The sequence below is a fragment of the Sminthopsis crassicaudata genome, chromosome 4 (assembly GCF_048593235.1).
Source record: "Sminthopsis crassicaudata isolate SCR6 chromosome 4, ASM4859323v1, whole genome shotgun sequence".
Lineage (NCBI taxonomy): Eukaryota > Metazoa > Chordata > Mammalia > Dasyuromorphia > Dasyuridae > Sminthopsis > Sminthopsis crassicaudata.
The window spans coordinates 57,476,794-57,491,328 of NC_133620.1; the positions used below are offsets into that span (position 1 = coordinate 57,476,794).

General features: G+C 38.5%; 1 protein-coding gene across 1 annotated transcript in view; it reads right to left on the bottom strand.

The window, feature by feature from the left end:
* Positions 1-3,486: 3,486 nt before the first annotated feature.
* Positions 3,487-14,535, bottom strand: part of SLC19A2 (solute carrier family 19 member 2) — a 33,271-nt gene continuing 22,222 nt past the window's right edge. Inside the window, exons 3-6 of the mRNA XM_074308301.1 lie at positions 12,089-12,311; positions 7,755-7,947; positions 6,539-6,680; positions 3,487-5,467 (exon numbers count right to left, since the gene is read on the bottom strand). Of these exons, the coding sequence (XP_074164402.1) occupies positions 5,339-5,467; positions 6,539-6,680; positions 7,755-7,947; positions 12,089-12,311 (687 nt within the window). The 3' untranslated portion in view covers positions 3,487-5,338. The remainder of the gene's footprint in view (positions 5,468-6,538; positions 6,681-7,754; positions 7,948-12,088; positions 12,312-14,535) is intronic.

Below are 14,535 nucleotides of genomic sequence, written 5' to 3' on the forward strand. Positions count from 1 at the left end.
CCTCTCTTTCTCATTTGCCTCTACTTAGACTTCCCTTTTCTTCAATTAGTCTCCAAATTGCTAGGTCTACATTCTTTTCCCCACAAATAACAGGTTTAGAAAATTCTCTTTAGAAAATTGTACTCATAACTTTTTGATCCCAAGTGCCAGTCTATTTCCCAAGGTGCATGAATCCCTAATTACTTCCTCTCTTTGAACACTGAAGAATCAGCCACTAGTACCTCACACTTTTGGGGAGCCCTTATTTGTATTTGAGAATATCTTTAATACTCACTGATGTGGCCTGAGCAGCAAAGCAGGTCATGATCTCAACCTCTTGGAATGCTGGAAACTGTGGTACTTCAAGATCTCCATTATTCAAAAAATAATTAAGGATCACAGAAGGAGTTTTGCTAAGGTTTTATCAGGTTTTTCAAGGACCTTAAATGATAATAATGAATCGACTTCACAATAATCAAATCTGCTCCAAGGTTTCCCCAGACAAGATCTAACGCCATTATCTTCCTTTACTCACCAACCTAAATTAATTGATCCACCCTCATCCTGAAGAACCTGGCAATTTCAGTACACCCTTTTTTTCCTACATTGCCCATCTTCAAAAATGTAGGAATTGAGTATCACATTTTTTATCTTCCAGATTATTTCAAAGGCTTTTTTTTTTCTTTATAATATTGTAATGGTTCTACTCACTTCACTCTACATCATTTCATAGAAATCTTCCTGGTTTCCACTGGAACCTGTAGATTTCATTCTTTTTTATAGCACAATAACATTCTATTATATTCATATGCCATAATTTGTTTGGCTATTTCCCAATAGAGCACTCCTTATTTTCTAACTTCTACATAGAGCTAATATATTTTTGCATATGAGTCTTTTTCCTCTTTAATCACATTGGATGATGGCTTATTTGAGGACCTTTGATTTATTTATTTTTTAACCTTAGAGGCCATGGGAATGATAAAAAAAAGGGGAAAAAAAGAACTAGGATAAGTAATCATGTTTCACATGCAGCTTCTATAACCTTAGTCCCTCTTGCCCACCCCCCCTCCTCAAAATTTTGTAATTAATGGCAAGAGTTGCATTCTCATCTCTTTGTTAGGGTCAGGTTTGGTTATTGTAATTTCTATTTCATAGCACTCAGTTTCATGTTATTTTTATATATTGTGTCATTGTGGTCATTGTTTATTTTGTTTTCTGGTTCTGCTTACTCTACTTTATATTAGTACATGTCTTTCCATGCTTTTCTGCAAGCTTCAAATTCCTTGTTTCTTACTGTGTGGGCACATACCCCAAGACAATATTTCTCGATTTCATGTTGGTGCACTATAATTTGTTTAGTTATTCTCCAATCCAGTGGGCACCAACCAATGGGTGTTGGTTACTTTGTTGCTACAAAAAATGTTGCTATATTTAAAAAATGTTATATACAGTGGCAAGGATGTGGGTTCTGGAGAAGACTTGGGTTTGAATGTCACATCTGTCACTACCTGTTTGAGGTAGGACTAACCCCTTTATCTATATGGGCCTAACTTTTCTCATCTGTCAAGTGAAGGGATTGGATTTGATGATCAACTGAAGTTCCTTCCACTAAACCTCTGCTTACACGTTTATGGGACTTTCCTTTTTGTTTTTTGCCTTCTCAGGGTGTCTGCCTATCAGGGGGATGGTTCTATTGGAAGGGTATGAGCATTTAAATCACCTTCTTAGCATACTGCTTTTCGAATGGTTAGCCAATTCATTTCTTCACCAACAATATATTATTAGTTGGTGTACCTTTCCATAACTTCTCCAATTTGTTCTCATCTTTTGGCTTCTTTGACAACTGACTAGCTGTGAATAATTTCAGGATTATTTTGATTTGTATTTTGTTAGGATTCTTTCAGATATTATGGGCCAGAACTTGAGACAAGGTAATGTACTTGGTTCACACCTTTAAAGGAGTTCACTCATTGGTTCACACCTCTAAGAGAGCATATAAAAGGACAAGCCCACTCTCTAGGAGGAGGAGTATGATTTATTCCCAAGTCTACCTTGGTGCTGGCTGGAGACAATGGGGAGGAGGAAAGGCTGGAGGCAGAAGGCCGAATCTTTGGATTCGAACAAGAGCTCTTGGGGAATCAAGGAGAGAGGAAGGCCTCCAGAAAACTAGCCGAGTCCCCAGTGAAGGAGATAAGATTTGGAAAGAGACAGTAAAGGACTTTAACTCTTGGCTGGATTTGGGATTAATGAACTGAACTGAAACTAAGGCTGCCTCCAGAAGCTCCCCAAGAAACCTCCTACCAGAGAACAATTACAATTTAGAGAAACAGAACATCAGAGTATTTCTTTTAGAATTAGTGATCTGAATCCATCTCTCATGATAGTTGTGTGCAGTTCTGTTGAGAATGCACCAAGCACTAATCAAGCACTCATTATGTGCCAGATGCTAAGCACTGAATCAAAAAGGTTATTTAGCCTGCTGGTCTTCATCTGACTTTATTTAACCAATAAAAGAAAATGTTTCAGTTCCCTTCATTAGCTCATCATAAACCCTTACAATGGGATTTAATGCTTATGTGATGGAAATTTGGGGTACTCGTTTGAAGAAAAAAAATCTCAAGATATTCTACTTTCGGGACTTGATAATATGGAACTGCATCATTGAAAGCATATTCCCCAAACTGGGTAACAAACCATATCATATGGGGGTCTATTGGAATAAAGCATCCATTGGGCTGGAATTCATTTGTCCATTATTTTATATGTCTTAAAGGGTTTTTTCTAAAACCTTTTGCTATATTAATAGAAAATGAGCAGATGGAACCATCCTACACACAAACCATTTATCTTTCAGTACTCATAATGGCACTATTATGGACTGTGTCATTAAAGACAAAGGAACAAATGGTTGCACTTGGAGAGCTTACAATCTAAACAAGGAGAAATGAGTAGGGAGGTGGGGTGGATCAGGGTTTCAAGGATACAAAAACCACAGGACTGGAAGTTAGAGGAGAACAATTGTTCAGATCAAATTTTAACCAAATTGTTGGTGGTGATAAATCAGTGAAAGCATTTAATTGATTAGGTTTTAGAAGGGGAAAAAAGTACTAATGAGTACAGGGAAGAGAAGACCAGGCCAGATCTAGGGTTATGGCTTCAAAAATACTTAATAATTAGATCAATAATACTAGTTATTTTTAAAAAGGTATCGGAGAAAGAAATAGTGGTTGTAGACCAAAACATAGCTGGATAATATTAAATAGTGTAATGAAATGCTAGATAAAACAAGGGAGAAAAAATAAGCGTTAATGAAACACAGTGAAATGTAAAGTTCCTAAGTCAGAAACTGGTAGAAAAATTCAAAGTTAGTAAAGCTGGGAGAGAACAGGACTAGTACTGAATTTTAAAGTGGAGACAACAGATTTAAAGAAATGATCACAAAGTTATTTTCTATATATTAGATTTTAAAATATTTTAAATAAAAAAGGAAAATACTATAAAATATTTATTTGATAAAAATAATTTTATAATCTATACAGAATTAAATAAAACATACAACAGATAATATCCACTTTTTTGCAAAACCGTATACAGTAAGTTCGTTTGTGCAAATGGATTCCTCTATAAACCCTCAAGACCTTCTTTTCATTTATAACTAAAGGTTTATGTTGTCTATCTGACATTCAGATAATAAGAAAATAATGCTTTGGTAGCGACACATTTTGATTATGTCAATCTATATCATCATAAAAAAATAACCTAAAATACTTTGTGACAACTGTGACTTGTTTTAGAATGAATGGTCCCCACAAGAGAAAATAATGTAAGGAACCCCCCAAATCCAGTAACTAACTTCAAAGGAATCATTTCCCCCTTTCTCCCCTAGCTTGTTCCTACCCATCTTCATCTTAAAAAAAGACATAGGGATGACCTGTCATACTCATCTAATTGTTTATATCCTGATCAGAAATGGAAAGCTGCCACTCATTTATCCCTACTCTTTCCTGCTCCAACATCACTAGGGGTTTAGTTATATCCTTCTTAAAAAAAAAATTAAAAATAAAAATAAAATAAAAAGCAGCTACTCAAAGGTAGCCAGAATAAGGCAATGCCATCTCAACTCGATTGGCTTCTCAAAATCTAACATAAATACTGATATGTTTCACATACATTGGCAGCCACATAGGAGACTTTTCAAGCTCAAATGGAAACAACTATTTGTTTTTTCCTTCATGTAACCTGGAAACAGAAACTGCTATCAGATTCTAATTTTAATAAAATCTTTAAGATAATCCACTTCTGAACTTAAAGGCAGATTTCAGGAAAGAACCAACTGTCAATTCCAGTCCTACCTTACAAATTATGTGGTCCCATTTGTGCAAAACAAAACAAAAATACTCCTTTGGAATGGTCTTGAGTGCCCACTGGATTAAGAGGAAGACAGTAAAAAGATAAGAGAAGGTATTTTTAAGTCTTCCTCTTGTGTAGGGTATTAAAGGGACTACAAATATATGATGGGCTGATTGTAATCACAGCCTACAAGTAATCCTAGGTTTTATCACAAAATCAGAGTCCTTTAAACTAAAAAGATTAATCGTCCCTTAAAGTTTTCTAATAAAGTCAGTTCATTTGGCAATGAACAATGTAGTGGGTTAGCAGACCTCAAGCTTGCTATTCTTTGTACCTATCTGAGCTTCTCTGGGAAGCAGAACGAGGAATGTGTGATATACTGGTGAAACTACACACACACACACACACACACACACACACACACACACACACACACACACACACACATATCTGAGAGAACACTTAAAGTGAGCTGAAAAACAATAAACACAACACAGATTCCTTAGGGAACAGAACCACAGCAAATAATGCTCACTTGGGATAGAAACAATCATTTACACAAACAAGTGAACACGTGTAGACAAAAACCAAGAAGTGGTGGTGTAAAGGGGTACGAGGTACGGACTGTCCCAGCACACCTCCCTCCAGCCCTGACCCATGGGGCCCATGCCCCATCCTAGGATGGAGGGATGGGAATGACCTTTAATGACCTTGCTTTCTAATTAAATGCTTTCACTTTAGTAAGTGGACTTAAGAGGGTGAAAAAAGTCTTCCTTTAAATTCTTTCACATAAATAATCTGTAAAAATCAGCAGTACTCAGATCAGATGTGCAACACCAAGTACGAAGATTACAAGTGGCTGCTCTGAAGCAGTGAAATGCACATTCAAACACTGTCATAAATATATGCCTATAACTCGGGGAAAGTCCACGAACTCTACGTGCAGGCACCCGTGGGAAAGCCACTGCGCTCGGGTCTAAGGCGTCAGTCTCCTCCTCCCTGGCGGTCATGCAGAGGTCACCGGGGAGCCAGACTCAGTATCCCGCCGCCTTCTGTACTTCTTCATAACACTGACCGCACCGTTAATGAGGAAAACCACGGCTATGAGGGCAAAGTAGCCGGCGTAGATCAGGAACTGGGGAGAAAGAAGGGCCGGGGACAAAAAAGACCATCTGTGAACAGACTTCGTTTCAAAGCAAAGAAGCTGGGAGGGCAATCAGAGCTGGCCAGGGGCCAAGCTCAACTCCCAGAGAGGCTCTGGTCAGATGACCCAAGCCCCTGCATACCCGCCAAGGGGCTGGGGGCAGGCTCAGTGGGACCCAGCACTCACATTAAGCATTTTTAACATTACATATAATGTAATATATATAATACTATATAATAACCTGACAGAATATAATTTTATTTATATACACACACACACACACATACATATATATATATATATATTTTTTTTTTTTTTTAAACATTTCCACATGAGTCATGTTGGGAAAGAAAAGTCAGAACAAAAGGGGAAAACTACAAGGAAAAAATGAAACTTGTGAAAATGACATCCTTGGATCTACAGTCTCCATAGTTCTTTCTCTCCACAGGCATGGAATTTTCCATCCAAAGTATATTGGGATTATCTTGGATGTATATAATGATAGAACTTACATATAGCAGATGGGTGAGGAAGGATTTGGAACAGAGACTTTTTGTTTATTATTCTAATATGCCCACGTAGAAGGCAGGTGTGCAGACAAACAAGTAATGGATATGCTACATATGATAACAAGGACAACCACCAAATGAATTAAAGTATATTATCCATAGAGATTTGCACAGATCTTTTTTCCTTCTTTCAAGAGATTCATATGGTAAAAGAGTGAGTGATCCTCCTACTATCCTTCTAGAAGTCAGAAGAGGCTTCCTGAAGAAGATAGAATTTCAAGTGTTCTTTAACCGAAGTGGCGGGAGATCAGGAATAGTGGACAAAGAAAGTTTCCTGGGTGGGAGGGGCAGTATACGCAGAAAACAAAACTGGGATTGGAAACAAGCAGTGAAGGTCAGCCTGGGTGGGAGAAAAGGCAGCCTCGACATAAAATAGGGTAGCCTTAACATCAAGTAAGAATCTGAGGGGGAGGGTGAGGAAAGGCTCAGACAGAACCACCTGCCAGGGCCCAAGCAGGAGCGTCATTCTTGGGAAGGACGCCACAGGACTTACCTGAGTGGTGATGTCCAAACCAAGGCCTTTGGCATCCACCACAATCAAGGTGAGCAGAGTCTGCAGCGCCAAGGCAATGAAGGTGTTCACACCAAACACCAGGGCGTAACGCTCCATGCTGAGGTTGGTAGCAATCTGGAACCTTAGAAACAGAGCACCAAGCCACTTAGTAACTGGGACTCCTCAGCTGGCCACGATTCCCACCCTAACTCACAACACGCCTCTTCTCACTCCAGTCCCCCTCCTAACCAAGCTAAAAACATTTGTGGCATTCAGAGAGAGGCCTAAAAACTGACGTGGATTCACACAAACATGCATACATTAGTTCATGAAAGATTGTTGAATGAGCTCATCATAGTACTTTCCCTACATGTGTACAATAGTAATACCATATAGTTGTGCCTCACAATACTTTATGGTGTTAGCACAGCGGCGAGGGTGCCAGTCTTGGAAGGCTTCAGGAAGATGGAAGTTAAGTCCTGCCCTTGGCCCTCTCGGCTCAGCCACAAGTCTTAACCTTTCAGTGTCCGGGACCCAGTGCTCAAGACCAACTTACAGAAGAGTGGACAGTGTGCACCAGTGAGGGGAATTTCCGACCATGGGGTATGTGTGTGGGAAACCTTGCCTTTCTAAAGAACTTGATACTTTTCAGAGTTTTTTTTTACTTTTTGCTGAGGCAGTTAGGGTTAAGTGACTTGCTCAGGGTTGCACAGCCAGAAAGTGTTAAGTGTCTGAGGCCAGATTTGAACCCAGGTCCTCTAACCCCAACCCTAACCCTAAAATTCGCGCTCTACCCACTGCGTTACCTAGCTACTATTAGTTATTTTTAAATTTTGTCTTTTCTTGTGGCATCTGGGAGGGAGGAAATTTTTATCAAAAAAGAACCAGATTCAGGAGATGTTAAAATAATTTGTAGTCAGAAAGTGGCAGAACAAGGTTTGTCATCCAGGCCTTCTGGCTGACAGTTCAGGACTCCTTCCACTAGAGGGGAGTGTCCTATCTAGATAGGACATTTTGTGTATATTTACACAAAAATGTGTATGTACATTTATATAATGTAGAAGTTACTGCTCCTATCTTGAAAGTGGAACATTACATTTACATCCCAGTTTTTTAAAAAAATAGACAAGTTATTCTCTGAGGGGAACCCAAAGTGCTATTTCTCCTACATAGCCTCATCATCCTTTTCCAAGTTCCTAGGAACCTGAATACGTACGTTGCTATGGTGATGAGCAGCATGTAGATGATTCTGAAGATGACATAGGATGAGTAGCAGACCCAGATGTTATCCACTTTGTCCATTACGTAAACAGCTGCTGCAATCAGCAGGGAGAAGAGAGACAGCGTCATCTCACCCCAGGTAGACCAGGATATCTTTATGTAACCAACTGCAAACACTGCAACAGCCCCTAAAAAACAAAGGCAGGAACAAAATCACAATTCCTAGAAACTTGGCTGGAAATTCAAATGAGTGAAATCAATCAAAGAGACACGATTGTTTGGGATGAATTGGGATAGTCTCTGGGCTTACTGACTAACAGAAAAAACTTACACCCATGGGCACACCATGGTAACAGCAGACATGTCCTATGGTGCCAGCCACAGGCTGATATCCCCAGAGAATAAAGTGGAGGCCAGAGTCAGAACCCCTTTCTAGGCACATCTCTGCCCCTATCAAAAACTTAACTACTGATTTGCTTTAAAAGAAAAAATCAACAACAAAAAAAAAAAAAGCAAAAATACACTTCCCAACTCCTTCAGCAACCTATTAAATGTATCTGTGTTTTAATAAATTTCAATTCATACCCAGCCAGATGCAATAATTATTTTTTAAAAATAGATTTTTAATCAAACTGTGCATACCCTTTGACCCAGCAGTGTTGTTACTGAGCTTGTATCCCAAAGAGATCTTAAAGAAGGGAAAGGGACCTGTATGTGCTAGAATGTTTGTGGCAGCCTCTTTGTAGGGCCAGAAACTGGAAACTGAATGGATGCCCATCAATTGGAGAATGGCTGAATAAATTGTGGTATATGAATGTTATGGAATATTATTGTTCTGTAAGAAATGACCAACAGGATGATTTCAGAAAGGCCTGGAGAGACTTACATGAACTGATGCTGAGTGAAATGAGCAGGACCAAGAGATCATTATACACTTCAACAACAATACTATATGATGATCAATTCTGATGGACGTGGCCCTCTCCAACAATGAGATGAACCAAATCAGTTCCAATAGAGCAGTAATTAACCGAACCAGCTACACCCAGCAAAAGAACTCTAGGGGATGGCTATGAACCACTACATAGAATTCCCAATCCCTCTATTTTTGTCCACCTGCATTTTGGATTTCATTCACAGGCTAACTGTACACTATTTCAAAGTCTGATTCTTTTTGTACAGCAAAACAACTGTTTGGACACGTGTGTGTGTGTGTGTGTGTATGTATATATATATATATATATATATATATATATATATATATATATATATATATATATAATTTAATTTATACTCTAAAATATTTAACATGCAATTGGGGAGGGGAGGGGAAAAATTAGAACAAAAGGTTTGGCAATTGTCAATGTTGTAAAATTACCCATGCATATATCTGGTAAATACAAACTATTAAAATAAAATAAAAAATTTTAAATAGATTTTTATTTGAAAAATATCTGACCAAAGGAAATAGGTTCTAGTAGAAAGTACCTGACTAATGGTATGGAGAAAAATTTAATGCAAAACTTTGCTCAAGAAGAGACTTTTTGAATTACAGCAAATCATTGAATGCATCCAAGTCATCTATAAAATGTTCCTATTTATCTCCTGTCAAAACACAGCATTAGGCAGTGAAAACACTGCTGGATTAGAATCAGCAGGGCCCTGGATTCAAATCCTTTCTAAGCATGGGCAAATTAACAACCTCAGGGAGCTCACATTTGTTTACTCATCTATACAAGGAACACAATGACTCTAGTAATACTTAGCTTCTTGGATCAATGTGGAGCTAAAATGAGAAGATGCTTATAAAGGACTCTGCAAACCTGGAAGAATATTATCCTCTCTATAACATTTTGGAAGCTGGAAGAGACTACATAGATGGATCAGCCAAGAAGCATTTCTTAAGCATTATATGGTATGGAATATACAAAGGAAGTGTAATCATAGCATTTCCATAGCTGTAATGTCCGGGCTAGCTTTCTGGAGGATCTCTGGACAGGCCTTCATCTTTAAATGGAGAAGTGATGAAGGCAGGAGAGCCACCATGAGGCTGGTCAAGGATGAAGTCCAGGGTCTGGAGTCTTCTCCGTCTTTATATCTGAGACTCCCAGTTCCTAATCCTCTCAATCCTTACATACCTCAGTACAATTACATCACTACAGTAACTGAGCATGTGCCAGCTGTAGCCATTACATCACCATATGCCAACTAGAGGGATTATATCATTGCATCACATTAAGTATATGTTTAACTAGAGAACCATTATCCTATCAATCACACTGAGTAGGAGATTAACTAGAAGTACTCTGCTATCCTTGATGTCCACCAGGCCCTCTACACATAGCATTTTAGAGGATTTGTAAAGTGTTTTACAAAATCTGATCCTCTTAACTCTAGGAAGTAGATGATATTATTGTTCCCATTGTACAGATAAATGAACTGAGGTAGATAGGAGTTTCAGTGACTTGTCTTTCACACAGCTAGTGTATCCTAGATACAATATATGTGTGCAGAACGGAATTTTTTGTTGCAAAGGAAGAATTGGATTCAGAAGGTAAAAATAAGCTGGGAAGAAAAACAAAAATGCAAACAGTTGACATTCATTTCCCCGTGTTCCTTCTCTGGGTGTAGCTGATTCTGTCCATCATTGATCAATTGGAACTGAATTCAATCTTCTCTTTGTTGAAGATATCCACTTCCATCAGAATGCATCTTCATACAGTATTGCTGTTGAAGTGTATAATGATCTCCTGGTTCTGCTCATTTCACTCAGCATCAGTTCCTGTAAGTCTCTCTAAGCCTTTCTGTATTCATCCTGCTGGTCATTTCTTACAGAACAATAATATTCCATAACATTCATATACCACAATTTATTCAGCCAATCTCCAATTGATGGGCATCCACAGTTTCTGGCCACTACAAAGAGGGCTGCCACAAACATTCTTGCACATACTACTGGGATACAAACCTAGTAGTAGCACTGCTGGATCAAAGGGTATGCACAGTTTGATACCTTTTTTGGGCATAATTCCAAACTGTTCTGCAGAATGATTGGATTCATTCACAACTCCAGTTGTGTCCCTCACAGTGTCCCAGTTTTCCCCACATCTCCTCCACCATTCATCATTATTTTTTCCTGTCATCTTAATCAATCTGACAGATGTGTAGTGGTATCTCAGAGTTGTCTTAATGTGCATTTCTCAGAACAATAGTGATTTGGAACACTCATATGAGTGGAAATAGTTTCAATTTCATTGTCTGTTCATATCCTTTGACCATTTATCAATTGATTTCTTATAAATTAGAGTCAGTTCTCTATATATTTTGGAAATTAGGCCTTTATCAGAACCTTTAACTGTAAAAATGTTTTCCCAGTTTGTTGCTTCCCTTCTAATTTTGTTTGCATTAGTTTTGTTTATACAAAAGCTTTTTAATTTGATGTAATCAAAATTTTCTATTCTGTGATCAATAATGATCTCTAGTTCTTCTTTGTTTACAAATTCTTTTCTCCTCCACAAGTCTGAGAGGTAAACTATCCTATGTTCCTCTAATTTATTTATGATCTCGTTCTTTATGCCTAAATCATGGACCCACTTTGATCTTATCTTGGTATGTGGTATTAAGTGTGGGTCATGCCTAATTTCTGCCATATTAATTTCCAGTTTGCCCAGCAGTTTTTGTCAAATAATGAATTCTTATCCCAAAAGTTGGGATCTTTGGATTTGTCAAACACTAGATTGCTATCATTATTGACTATCTTGCCTTGTGAACCTAACCTATTCCACTGATCAACTAGTCTATTTCTTAGCCAATACCAAATGGTTTTGGTGACTGCTGCTTTATAATATAGTTTTAGATCAGGTACAGCTAGGCCACCTTCATTTGATTTTTTTTTTTTCATTAATTCCTTTGAAATTCTCGACCTTTTGTTCTTCCATATGAATTTTGTTGTTATTTTTTCTAGGTCATTAAAATAGTTTCTTGGGAGTCTGATTGGTATGGCACTAAATAAATAGATTAGTTTATGTCCTCAGACTTTTATTAGTGAATAATACCGGACTATCTTTGGGGTGAAATTTTGTGATAAATGGCCTGGGAATAATCAGGGTTCAGAGATTGGGATTCCCTGGGCTACCACAGCCAAGGAGAGTTTCAAAGAGAAAGGGTAAGAATTTAGCCTCTGAAGAAGGTTTGGCTGGGAAGGAAGAGAGAAGATGAACAAAAGCCTCAGAATGGGAATTAAGACGGCATCTGTAAAGAGAGAGGTTAGAGACCAGTCTGAACCAAATGGGAAATAGGGGCCTGGCAGTGGCCTCTGGATGGACTTACCCAGCAGTGTGGAAACAGCTTCCACTCCACCATTATAGATATTAGCATTGCGAGAAGGCATCACTTGCTCCCAGAGACCCTGGGTGTAGTTCACCACTTGGAAATAGCCACAGGTAGAGAGGGCCCACCACACGGACCAGCAAAGCAGAGGCCGGGAGGAATAGCATACCAGGAAATCTTTCCACAGGACCTTCAGCACGAGCAGGCGGTCTGGCTTGGATTCCTACATGGGCCAAGGGGCCAGGAACAAAGAGAGACCCAAAAGGGATGAGCCTTCCCAGGAACACACAAGAGCAGCTTCCAGTTTTCTAATATCCTTGAACTTTTTGTGGGCTCGCAAAACCCAGATGTCTGCTTCTGTGAAATAAGTATTTGCTAACAATTATACTAACAAACATTTTGCAGTCTCCTGCCTGTAAATATTCTATTTGGAAGTACCATAATGTGATTAATTCAATTAGTGTGGATGAGTAATCTCCCTTACTGAAGCAAAGTTCTCCATGCCTTAAGACAATCTTTTTGAGTTGCTGTGGTCAAAACATTTCCTAACCTGGCAGCCACTGTTTCTATAAATGAATTTCGCCAGATTTAACTAGGTTGCTCCTTGAATGAAAGATAAATTTACCAGCTGTACAATGAGGCTTCCATGAAAAAGTAGAAAGCATATTCTCTGCAAAAAAGAAGGGTACAGGAAATCATGGGCTTTTGGGGAACCTCAGCGGCTTATCTCGTTCAACTCCTACTTAAAACCTGAATTCCTGCTATGGCATTTTAGATAGGGTATGGTGTGTGCAGTGCACGAGTGTTACACAATCACAAAACACAGTATTTACTGCCCACACTAGCCCATTCTATTTTTTTAAGATAGCTCTCATTTTAAGTTGGTTTTTTCTTATGTTGAACGCTGAAATTGTCTTCTTCTAACCTCCAATCTTTCAACCTTAGGTAGTTCCTACTTCTGTCCTATAGAGCCATGAACAAATTTAACCCCTCTTCCAAATGCCAACTCTAAAGGTTTTAGTACAGCTCTTCCCAAATCATTCTTTAGATTGACCATCTTTCAACCGATCTTCAGGTGTTTGGTATCTAGAAACCCTTCTCAATCTGCTCCAGGCCTACTATTCCAGGACATGGACACCTTACTCCCCTTCACCAACTAGGTCTCAGCTAAACTGATCAACATGCTATCCCCAAACTTGGACTTCTATCTCCTACCTCCATGTCTTTATATGGTCATTTCTCACAATGGAGAAGCCCTCTCTTCACTCCAATTTCCTTCGAGCCTCATTCATGTGCTGCCTAATCCCAAATCAACCACTAATCACGAACTTCAATTTTCTCCAGTGTTAAGAGAGGGGCCTGGGAGAGAGCTTCCAAGGCTTTCTTCTAGCTCTAAATCTCTGATTCTGTGAAGAGTTTTCCCTGCTGTCTCCTCTCTTTCCCTCGTTCAAATTATGTATTTACTTTTTTGTTGTTCCTCTCTCCCCTGTAGAAAATTAGCTTCTTGAAGGCTTGCATCACTTTGTGTCTGTCCCTGCTCCTGAAGAGTAGGATCGTGCACAGGACAGATTCCTAATAAGTACTTACTGACTGGCTGGCTTATGTCACAGCTTCTAGTCCTTTCACTATCACTGCCTTCCTCTTTTCACTGACAATCTGGCATCTAGATTTGGGCACAATGCTCTCTGGTCTGATCCAACCTGAAAATGGCAGGGCTCCTACACCCCATACTCAGGAAGGACACTAAATACTGTCAGCTTTGTATCTCCCATGCTGCTAATTCAAAAGGAACTTGTAGGCCACTAAAAGTCCTAGGGCCTGCTCATAATGTTTTCTAGCTGACTTTCTGAACCCAAGTAAAGGATTTTATACTGACTCCCTACTGAATTTCATACCATTCATCTCAGCCTATTTTTCTAGCCTGTTGAGAATGTTTTTGGATAATAACAATAAAACACCTGTAAGGGCTTTAAGGTGTGTAAAGTGTTTTCTCATTTGAGTTTCAAAATAATTCTGTGAAGTAGAGACTGCACCTTTATTATAACCCTATTTCAGAATTGAGGAAATGGAGGTGGCGAGGTTAGGCCATTTGCTCATGCTCACATGAGCATTAAGAGTCAGAGAGTAGATGTAAACCTAGGTTTGCCTGGTCCTTCAGTTCAGTACTCTACAACAGCTAAGTAAATAAATAATAATATTTTATACATATGTGTCATTAGATCTTATTATATGTAAAATATAATGTACAATTGTAAACATAATACTACACATGTGTGTACTGTATATAGCTAAATATTATTTTATACATGTGCATATATATACATACACACTAGCTCTTAATGTATAAAATATAATACACAATTACAAATATACACTATATATGTGTATATACTACATAGAGCTAAATAATTTTATACATATGTATATATCGAAATACATACTAGCTC